The 12,032-nt window shown below is 35.1% G+C and overlaps 1 protein-coding gene across 3 annotated transcripts in view; it reads left to right on the top strand.

Annotated features, from left to right (window-relative positions):
* PDE4D (phosphodiesterase 4D) overlaps positions 1–12,032 on the top strand; it is a 305,421-nt gene that overhangs the window by 70,430 nt on the left and 222,959 nt on the right. The window contains exon 1 of one of the 3 annotated variants that reach the window (XM_080573434.1): positions 5,631–6,371. The exons of the other annotated variants lie outside the window; for them this stretch is intronic. Coding sequence (XP_080429560.1) covers positions 6,247–6,371 — 125 coding nt within the window. The 5' untranslated portion in view covers positions 5,631–6,246. Of the gene's footprint in view, positions 1–5,630; positions 6,372–12,032 lie in introns of those variants that run through there. 3 annotated transcript variants of the gene reach the window in all.

Genomic DNA, 12,032 nt, shown 5'->3' with positions numbered 1-12,032 from the left:
ACAACTAACTGAAAGGAAGTTGTGATGGGCTGGGGGTCGACTTCTTCTCGCAGATAACTAGTGACAGGACTAGAGGGAATGGCCTCAAGTTGCACCAGGGGAGGTTTAGGTTGGAAACGAAGAGACATTTCTTCTCAGAAAGAGCAGGTAGGCATTGGAACAGGTTGCCCAGGGAAGTGGTGGAGTTACTGTCCCTGGGGGTGTTCAAGGAAAGGTTGGATGTGGTGCTTAGGGACATGGTTTAGTGGATGCTATTGGTGGTAGGAGATGGTTGGACCAGATGATCTTGAAGGTCTTTTCCAACCTTAATGATTCAATGATTGTCAGACGAAGAACTAGATATAGGAGAATTAATGCCAGAAACATACATTAATTGCTTTGGGTGTTGAATTTAAATACCAAGGTCAGGACTTTTCACTTTTGTGTTTTCATAGCACCGTTTTGCTCAAAGGACTCATCAACTTATTGCTAAAATCTCTCATCTACTTCACTTACAAATTAAAAAGTTCATTTTCTCTACAACTGGGGCAATAAGGTAGCCACCTGGCTAAAGACAGACACCTCTATTATAGACATTATATTTGGGAACGTCTCACTAGTCACTCGTTATGGCAAGACATCAACATTGTGGGCCTGTTTAGCCTAGAAATTCGAAGGCTGAGGGGAGACCTCATCAATGTATATAAATATCTGAGGGGAGGGTGCCGAGAGGATGGAGCTGGTCTCTTTTAAGTTGTGCCCAGCAACAGGATGAGAGGCAATGGGTGTAAACTGAAGCACAGGAGGTTCTGGCTGAATATGAGGGGGTGCTTCTTTACTGACAGTAAAGAAGTGACAGAGCACTGGGACAGGTTGCCCAGAGAGGTTGTGGAGTCTCCTTCTCTGGAAATATTCAAAACTCGCCTGTATGTCATTCTGCTCTAGCTGATCCTGCTCAGCATGGGGGTTGGAATAGATGATCTTCAGAGGTCCCTTCCAACCTTGGCCATTCTGTGATTGTGTGCTCACCTTTATCCACAATGAACTCTTGAGAGGTTGTTGTAACTGCAGTCCTACTGTGAGACATTCAGAAGCTGAAGAGTGATTCTAATGCAAAAATAAGGAAAAGATATTTAAGGTATGATTCTTAAAGATTCCCTTAAGTCTTTTGAGTGGTAGGTCATATTGAATACTGTGTATATCACTGTTGTAAGCACAGTACTGTGAAAATATCTCATAGCAAGAACTCATCTTGTTAGAACCAGCATCAGGCATAATCATGCCATTATTATGTTATGAGTCTTTTTTATAACAAAATTTCCTCCTTTTTCCTATACAATGTAGGTCTTAAGACTTCTTTGCCTTCAGGAATATATATCACTCTAACTTTGTTTTTGCCAGTTAGACTAAACTAAAGATTGGTCTTTCCATTTCTGTCCTGGGTGATTTGCGTGGAGCACGGTAGCCGTGTGGACAAATTTCTTTCTTTCTTTCTTTCTTTCTTTCTTTCTTTCTTTCTTTCTTTCTTTCTTTCTTTCTTTCTTTCTTTCTTTCTTTCTTTCTTTCTTTCTTTCTTTCTTTCTTTCTTTCTTTCTTTCTTTCTGTTTTTTTTTTTCCTTTTTTCTTTTTCTTTCTTTCTTTCTTTCTTTCTTTCTTTCTTTCTTTCTTTCTTTCTTTCTTTCTTTCTTTCTTTCTTTCTTTCTTTCTTTCCCTTTCTCTTTCTTTTTCTTTCTCTCTTTCTTTCTTTCTCTCTTTCTTTCTTTCTTTCTTTCTCTTTCTTTCTTTCTTTCTTTCTTTCTTTCTTTCTTTCTTTCTTTCTTTCTTTCTTTAAGTAAGGTTTTAAGACAGCCTAGTTAAATCATGTTGGGAAGAGATAATGAATACTACTAGGTCAATGTTATGTACTTTCAAATGTCGTAGAATGTGGAGGTGAACTTATATAGAGGACAGTGATGTACTCTTTGTAGTTTTTCTGTGGTAATCACAAAGTTTTGATAATAGCAATGTTAAACCTCTTTAGTTTTGGAACCACAGCATAATTCTTTTACTTTGATTAATTCATGGATATATTAATAAAGCAAAAAATAAAAGTGGAAAATTAAATAGAAATTATAAACTTCACAAAAATAAAATTTCTTATGGGAAAAAATATGTCAGCCGAAACCACTAATGGGATGCATAGTCTTTCACTTGTATGTTGTCAGTTTTAATTAGCCCCAATGAATAGTGTGCAAATACATGATACATGCTTGATTTTGGTAAAATAAATATATCCATGAAAGGTGATATCCCATAAAAAGAACATTTCATATACCTGAGAAATGGATTCAGAAATGAGATGATTATTAACCTGTACAGAATATAAAAATGTAATCCTAACCTGCCAAATCAGTAGTCAGTTTGCTACAGAAATAATCATATTCACGTCACCTAATGTTTCTAAAATGTCTTTATTTTGCCTATTCAATAAACAACTTTTGGCATTGCTACCTTGCTATTCTAAATATAGTAGTAGCAGCTGATGTTCAAGGAAGATGTTCATTTGGAGAGATGAATAAACAGAATTGTTCTGCTGTGTAACTATAGCAGTATTTCATTAATATTTTTTCATGTGTAACACCATATACTGTGACACTGAGTATTTATGGTTGGAGGCAGGATTTAATAAGAACTCTTGATTTTTTAGTTGCTTACATTAATTGGCTTCTCTGTCCACTTAAATAATTCTTATGTTAGAACAATATGAAATTTTGTAACACAGTTATTAAAATTCAACCTATAGAACATTTCTGGTTTTATCATTAGGAAGTCTGCAACGTAAATGGTAGGCTTCTTAGTCAATGTTGGAAATTGGAGGCTGAGCTGGATGGACCTGGGGGGCAACTCTAATGTCTTTGTGATATGTAAGGGAGAGAATAGGAGGTTTTGATGAAAAATCTTGAATTAATTTAGTACCCACTTAAATATTTTTATGGGAAAAAGTAAGATATTTCACTTATATTTTCACTTTAGAATATTTTGTATATCGTAAATGGTTTTAAAACAAGCCATACATCAGTGAAAAATTCAAATTCCTTCTAAAATATCAGAATGAAGTATTTTCAAATTTTCTGCCAAAGTTCCACAAAATTCAGCCCAATCTCAAAATATTTTTATATATCCTGATACAATATTGTTCCACTGAAATTTCTTTACTTCAGTGTGTTTCCATTATGGTCTAATTACCTGCACACACGTTACTACTGACACATTATGTACAAACAGGTTCATATTTTCTGGCTGCACATTTTACAAAGGTGTTACAGATAAGACATGTATAGTTTTAACTAATGTATAGTTTTTAAAGATCCATAATTGACTGAGTTAAAAAGAGTTGTCAGGTAAATACCAGGTTTCACTGCACATAACTGTTACAGGACTTTAAAATTAGAATAGTTCCATACTTAAAATCTACCCCCAAAGAAAGTAAAAATAATTGTGCCCAATGGGCTCTTTGGAACTGTAGGAAGTGTTTTGCAGTCGGGAGGATACTTCCACCTGATGTGTGACCATGTGATGGGAGTAGATCATTTGCCATAAATTTCCCTGTAAATTAGTATCACCTCTAAAGAGGGGAAGGTTGCTGGGGCTGATCCTAGAGACTTCCAGCTCTTTAACCCAATATTGTTGAGGTCTGCACAGGGAATGCACTGGCTAGAGCACAGGCATTAACAGTTCAGTAGAGAATTTGCCCACGCAGCTGGGCTCCTGAAGTGCTGCAATGAACATTTTGACTTTTTCCTCGGAGATGAGTCTTCTCTGTGACATAACTATGTGAACATGCATCAGTTAAGTCAATTTTTGTATCTAGAACAAATATTTCCAGTTCTGCATATGTACCCATTATCAAATGGAAATAATGGAAATAACTTATTCCACCTCATTAACAAGGAAGAATCAGTTCCATATATAGAAATATTGCCTTAAAGCTATCTTTAGTTCCATTAAAAGAATACAGAAATAATTGACTTTGAAAAAAGTAAAAAATAGAAGGTAGAGGGGTAGAAGACTGAGAGTTGTTTGCTTTTTTTTTTTTTTTTTTTTTTTTTGTAATAGCTGTATTTACAAGCTGGAGAATTGTTACTTAGGGATTAAATTCAACTAATTTATTCATTTAACTATATGTTTTACAAACTTGAGTTCATTTCTAAAGGATTTTTAACTGCTGATATCTTCTAGAAATAAATGTAGCCTATAGTATTTTTGACACACGTAAAGCAGATTTTCAGGCGGTCTCATTTCAGTTATTTTTATCTTTTCATGAATAGCCTTTTACTTAGAGTGGCTGTTAATGCAGAATAAAGTTTACTTAACTTGAGTTCAGTCTTAAAATTATTGAGTATGCAAAATTATATTTGAATTATGCACACAAAAATGTTTTAGGACATAAATGGAATAAAGAACAACTTAAAACAGGCTGTTATGATGGCAGTTTTGACACAAAGAAAAGGTAAAGGACAGATGACTGTCAGCCTTTTGTCTGTTTTTTTTTTTTTTTTTTTTTGTTAATTACCAAGTCGTCTGAGGATTTTGACACCTGCCAGAGATACAGGACAAATAATTTCAGTGTTCAGCAAGCCACTGGGGGTGGTAGCCTGTGGTACGGCTGCACTGTGGTTGCCTCCCTGGGCACCAGTCCCTCCTGTTCCAGAAGTGCAAGATCAGTCACTTCGGTTACTTCTGAGCTGAGAATTAGTTGAAATAGTTGAATTCACTCACAGATCAATGTTTTCAAAAAATGAACTAATTTCTGTCTCTTCAACAAATTACATAGGAAGAAATGTGACCAAACACATGACCAATGTGCATATCTGAACTTTTCTTGTCAGATCATGTAAGGATCCCCCCTTCCAGTTAATTGTAGCAATGTCAAGGAGATGCAGCCTCCTTTGACGTCTTTCTGTGGGTAGCCCTACTGTCTACTTTTGTTGGGATGCTTTGGGATGCCTCCTTAATACCTGGTTCTTTTTTTTTTTTTTTTTTTTTTTTTTCTTTCCCTAGCATTCCGCAGCCCAAGAAAGGTAAATTCTGCCACTCTTACTGGAGCCAGGCAGAGGGTATTTCCTTTTCAGGAACACTCCCCCGTCAATTGTTTTCTCAAGGAGGCTTATCTTTCTTTTTGTCTTGTTTCCTGTTGGGGTTCCACCTTTGCAGCCTCCTTTGATTTAATTCCAGCAATTCATGAGGATTAATATTAGCCAGATAGATTTAGGTGCATACTATATTTATATTTATACAAAACCCCCAGTTTTCCAGTTCTCTGTGGTATAACTTTTTCGGTATTGAATATAAATCTCCTTTGTATGCTTCAAATTTTCATGCTAGAGTGTAAAATCTATTTAATAATTTGATATTGATGTGATTTCCAAGGTACTATTGAAGCACTACTGCTCAGGTTTTTGTACTTGATACCTCTTAGAACATTGCACAGAGGCTGAAATTGTGGAGGCTGATTTGATGCCCTTTCATAAATAAAGAAAATCATATAAATAATTTTGAGGATTTGAATGTATAAAAAACAGTGTCTTTTATAATTTGAGAAAACAATTTAATATGTTCCTGTTGATTGAAGACTGAACAAGTTCTTCTGTGAGGTTGTATGTGTTTTGTTACTTTGCATTAACAGAGAATGTGATGCTGTGCAGTAAGAAATATATCACAGAATATAAAACTTCCTTAACAGAAACGTATGTGATCATCTTTTTGTCTTTACATGGATTAAATTCTGAAATAATACGTATACAAATTCAGTCAATCTGAGTTCATACCATGCATCTGAAAAGTTATTTGACCTTTTCAAATTTACCAGTGGATAGATCCCTGTCATCCCACAGAGATCTTTTGATATATGCAACAGTAGTTCTCCTGACCCACCCACTGCTTGAAAGTGAATTCAGTCTGTGGCTCTTTTAGACATTATTCTTAACTGATTGTGCTGTGCTTATTGCCTGACTCCAACAAAGGAAAAAAAAAAAATTAGAGAAAAGATGAGTGCCTAGGAGTAGGGTAAAATGGTTCCTGAGAGACTTTCCGCTTTATCTGCTTAATCAGTAATTGGTTGGAGTATGACTGGATGGAAATAAGCAGCCGACTTCCTGCATACACGAGGGTGGCTGCTGCAGCTGAAAAGAGGAGCATTTGCTTTCCATCCAAACACATTTTGTTTCTAGTTTTCCCAGGAATGCATCTTTTTGGCTACTAGTCTTATGCTGCTTCTATTGGGATACAATGAGTTTACCATCCAACTGTGAGCACCTGACTCTGAAGAAAGTGGCTAGATTCCGGAGTGCTTACATTCATGGATCACCTTATGCTATTAACAAGCCAATTGACATTAAACAGCAAAAAAGACGGTATGAGACTTTATTGTTCTTCAGCAAAGTGTTTGCATTGTCTACAGCTTGCTGCCTTTAAACCTTCTGTGTTCGTGCATTGAGGAAGGGGGAGAAGGGGCATGCTAAATATGCTTTGTTTGTATTCAGTATTGAACTGTGGAAGAGAAGTGCAATGATAAAAAAAATACAGTACCAGGTAACTACAATAAATATCTGGCTTATATCAGCAGAAATTTATCTATTTTTCACAGAGGTATGAACAATCTATTCAGCCTATTTTTCTCTTTGGACAGGATAGTACTGTATGTATTTGCAGTAATAAATTGACAGTTTTCCAGGGAAGAAATGTTACTTAAGTTTTTAAATACAAGTAAATGAGGCTTATTGTTATCTCTAAATTTCAAGCAAAAATATATTATGAATTTGATTGGTCAGAATTTATTTTTAATCCTATTTGTCAGATAGTATGCACAACATGGAATATTTAATATCTTTTAATCTGGAATATATTTGTCTTGTATTTTAACAAAATAACTAAAAACAACCTTTTGCATGTTATTCACTGTGACAGAATTTATTTCTATGCCATTTTATGCCAAGAAGAGAAACTTATTTTATGAATGGGGTTGAAAGACATGATTCAAGTTCTTGTGTAAAAATCAATCTCCTTTTATTTTGTCATAGTGTAAAAAACATATAGGTAAAATTCCATCTGGGATCAGAGAACTACTGTTATCCAGTTAGAGTTTTAGGAAAGACTCATTTTAGTAAAAGGTAAACTAGTGAGATTTTTTTTTTTTTAACTACTTTAAGAAAAATGATCTTATATTCCAGCTGTAGTTTCAGTTTAAATAAATATTTTTAATCTCAAGTCCTTCATATATAGTACATAAGTATGTGACTTTTTATCAAAATGACAAGACTATAAGTAGATTTTAAATAGAAAAAGCCAAACTTTAACGTGGAGAATAAAAAATCTAATGTGAAATCTGCAATAAAAAAAATCTCCAGTATCAGAAAAATGATACTTTTCTGTAATATTTCTGATAATGGAAAAATGGAAAATGGAAATGAAAATGGAAAAAACCATGTGATACCATGGAAACTCCAGTCTTTGGCGAGTACACATCAGTCAGAGTTGGCAGATATACAGAGAAAAAAAAAATAATAAAAGGACATGGAAATTCACATACTGATGAACAAGTTCATAAGTTGATTTTACCACCAGTGAATGATCTGTAGGTGTAAGCCAAAGAAATTTCCTCCTTTATACTGTCTTCACAAAATATTTCAGTCTCTGCTGCTGTTGAGACACATGGAGGCTGATGCTAGCTAGCATCCACTAAGTGTGACACAATACATCTGTTGATCTCTTTCTATGACATTACATTAATTTGTAGCCAGTGTAAAACTGCCTTTTATAAAGAAGACCCTTTCTTATTTAGCGTCTGTTTTAGTTAAGTTTTTAACCTGTTTAATAGCTGATGTAACTCTGTAGCCTCTGGGTTTTCATAGAAGAGGTTGTTGCACTGTGTGACTGCATGTCCTTCTCCTTCCTCTCATGAAAGCTCAAAATGAAATCAGCTGGAAAATAAAAGTCACTAAAAATAGTATTAGGAATTTAAATTCTTCCAACCCCCCAAAATTTCATAGGTCTTTATCCGTGATTTCACTTCCTTTAAAAAACCCATGCAAGCAACAGTGTAAGGCTGCACTCCATAGAGCTGGAACTCCTTGCTCTCGTTTCAGGGAGCAGAAGAGATGCTATGCACAGGTTAATTTCAAAGACACAAAATGTTCATATGTCATTTTTTTCAGTTGCACTAGTTTAAGGTAGAACTTGCCAAAATATAGTAGGTAAAGAATTTCTAAGCAAAGAATTATTAGTTTTACGGTGCCGAGTATTGCTTAGGAGCTCTTGGGAGAACAAATATCATAATTAAAGTATTCTGTAATATTAAAGTCAGTGGAAATATTCTTATAGTGAAAATTAAGGAAATGATTAGAACTTCAGAGCCAGAACTAGAGATTATGCAATACTTAAGATGACTGTTTCACTAGGAAAACTCCTACCTGCTAATAGGCCAAGTTAGTCTTCCTTTCTGAGTGTGGATCTGCAGAGAGGCTTCTTCTACATAGCAGAAGAAAACACAGATTTAACTGGTTGGAAGGAGTGCAGTTGGAAGGAGTTTAGGGGCAATGTTTGGTATTAGGTAGCATTCTCATTTTTTTTTATTTTTTTTTTCCTCTAACTCGGGGCTCTGGGTGTCCCTGGGCCCATCATTGGTGTTAAAACAGAAGCAAAGAAGGCATTAAACAACTCTTGTTTATCCACATCCCTATTGGTGAGGTGACCAACCACATCAAGTAACAGACTAGTGTTATCTCTGGTTCTCCTTTTGCTGCTAACATACTTGAAAAAGCCCTTTTTGTTGTCCCCCATAGCACTGTCCAGCTTCAGCTCAAATTGAACTTTGGCTGCACAGGTTTTCTCCCTGCAGTGGTGAACATCTCTGTTGTCCTCCCACGTCACCTGACCTCACTTCCAGAGTCCATAACTGCTCTTTTCTACCTAAGCTCTGGAAGAAGATCCCTGCTCAGCCAAGCCAGCCTTTTTCCCCACCTTCTTGGCTTCCAGCATTTTGGAATTGCCTTCTCTGATGCTCTAAAGATGGTACTTAAAAAGTGACCAGCACTGATGGACCACAATGTCTTCACAAGCAGAATCCCTGGGGATCTTACAAATTAGTTCCCTGAGCAGCCTGAAGTCTGCTCTCTCTATACCCAGGGTCTAAGTTTTCTGGCAGTTTTTCTGTTTGTAGGGCTATGAGATTTTCTCTCAAAGATTGCACTAAATTCAATACTTAACATGCAAGAAGTCTCTCAGCTGACTAAGTTTAGTCATTAGTGAATAATTCGACAAGATTTTGGGAAACAAATACATCTTTCATAACCAGATACTAATAGCAGACACCAGGGAGTTGTAACTAGGCTGTGGAGTGAGAATGATGTATTACATTGATACCTGCAAGATATTTTTTAAAGAAAACAGTAATTCGTATGTATGCATGTATACATTATACACATACCCACTCATACATTTACACATTTTGCAATATTCTCATGCTTGTGTTAGTGGCTGCTACCAAAACAGAGACAAGTATTTTTGTATTTTAAAAGTATTTCTTAAAAGTGAAACTTTTTACAGAGTTATATCATCAAATTGTTTGGAGTTTATTATTATTATTTTTTTCAAACTGATAATTTCTTTATATCTGTATTAAGAAATGTGTCAAATTTCTGTTTCAAAGGACTTTGGTTTAGATATATTATGAGGGAGGCCTCTGAAGTCTCTGAATAGAAGAAATAATAAATAAATAAAAATACATGGAAAAGAAATATTTCATAGCTTTAATACCAAAAACATTACAGTTTATTTGAAGTGTAGGGCTTTTAAAATTTTAGGTCACTTGAAATTCCCATTCTGCATTAGGATTCAGTTCTGGAATAGGATGAGATCACAAAACTGCTAGCCAAAAAGGAAGACTGTTTCTCACATAGGCCTATATCTGAGTACAAGTAGCTTTTTCTGTTAAATCGTCAAGCTATTCATTTTAATGGTATCCATGGAAATGTTTCAATAGCAGTGATGCAGTGGTGGGACCTAGGACTTGGACTAATGTTCATGTATTAGTTATATCTTCATGTCCATTAAAATAGAATGACACAATCGGTAAGCTCCAATATTATTATGGTGAACCATGATGAAAAGCACATCATGTTCCAAGTAGGAATTGACTTTATTGGGAACTAATTGGTGGGAAAAAAAGTTATTTGTTCTAACTGAGAGACATAAAGAAGCCCTGCTTTTTCTTCTTCTTCTATTGAAAAAAGAATATAGAGGGAAATTGTGTTCAACATGCAGGGGAAAATTAGCTTGTTTGTTTGTTTGTTTTTTAAACACAGTATATAGTATGCAGTGCTCATCCAGTACTTCAGTAAGCTGGTATAGCTGGATTTGGCAATGTAAGGAGCACTTGGCTAGTCTGATTTTGATATAAAACTTGCTTATTAAAAAACAAAATGTTTCTTCATCTGTGGCACAAACTGACCTGTATCAGGGAGCTGATCAACTGTTTAATTTCTTTCTGTTATCCTCTCTGGTTGATGTGAGCAACCTTAATTCCAACAAGCATCTTCTACATTATAACATTTAGGTACCCATATTATATTCTGCCTGAAACTCTCTCTAGAACATTTTTTGTTGTTCCTTCAGAGTCATTCTAATGTATGCATTTTCATCATACACCTTCAATTTGCCTAGCTGTAAACTCTGTGAGGTATATTATTTTGGAAGTGATAGCTTTCAATGCTCCAGGATGCTTGAAATAAATGCTGCTTTAGTAGGTGATGGTGTTTTCAATTCAGCATACATCATTCTGTAGTGGCACACTAAAAAAGATCCTAAACTAACTGATAAAACTGTTCCTCATGGGAAAATTCCCATTCCCTTTCCTACCTCTTTCTCCATCATCATGGACTCTGATTAGCTGGTTGCTTTTTATCTCCTGACCTTTCAGTATTGAGAAGATGCTTAACCATGTCATAGTTACAGCACTGGCCTCTGTAGATAACGTAACACTTACTCACACTACCTTGCAATTTCTGTCCCTTTTGTTCTTCCCCTAATACATGATATTTTTGTGGGCAAAGTGCCTGAAAGAGTTTGCACACACTCTTCTTTTCAGTTTCTATGAAACAGACATTCTTTCCTACCATGAATGTCAGGTGATCCCAACAGTCCTGACCACCTTGCTTTACCTCCCTGCAATGTACACTACTGTTGTAGAAACTGTGAAGTGCTTACTTTATTTGCTTCTTGTTTGTGAGCAGTACTGACATAGATTTGGAATAATAATTTCTTAAGTACTATAATTTCTTAATTTTATATCCAATTTCCAGTAGTAGAAAACATATATATTTTTTTAACATTAAATCATACATTTTTCTTCATTCTATCTTTTCTTCTCACAGGCATGAATATACTGTTACTGCTATTTAACTTGGTCCAATACAAATTTTCTTCATTAATTCCTTTCATTATAAATACCCCAGATGATTAACTGCTGCTGCACAGAGCTCACTGAGATTTTAATGATCATTTTTTGCTTTCATTCTTGTTCCTTTTAAACTTTGGTAAGGTTTAAGACGACTGTGACTACAGAACATTTACAGCACAGTATGTTTTACTAGCTGGCCTGCTTTTGTTACAACTCACTTTTTAATGCGTGACTGTCAGTGCATGACTGTTACACGAGACATACTTTATGGGGAAAGTCCTAGGTTTAAGTTGTTTAACTTGTTGACATAGAAAAAATTAATGAAAACATTATGAAAGCACCTCCACAACAAAGCAAAATAAGAAACGTTCCACTAGCCAAGAAGCCTTTTTTTTTTTCTTTTTTTTTTCCAGTTAAATTTTAGGATTTTCAGTTCAGTTCTAATTACCTCATCTAATGTTTTGTTTCTGTATTTCATTTGATTCATTTTGTAATTAAGAGGAGTTTTTTCAAGGGAGACTTAGCTGGAGGACACTGGCAAAGTATTTGTGTCTTAGACAACCTAAAAAATAAAATAGGTACCTTTAAGGAGTGTCCAAGTTTTTCTATGTTCAGTAAA

Source organism: Anser brachyrhynchus (assembly GCF_964034855.1).
Source record: "Anser brachyrhynchus genome assembly, chromosome: Z".
Classification (NCBI taxonomy): Eukaryota; Metazoa; Chordata; class Aves; order Anseriformes; family Anatidae; genus Anser; species Anser brachyrhynchus.
The sequence above is the reverse complement of the archived record's forward strand: the minus strand, read 5'-3'. Positions and strand labels throughout refer to the sequence as shown.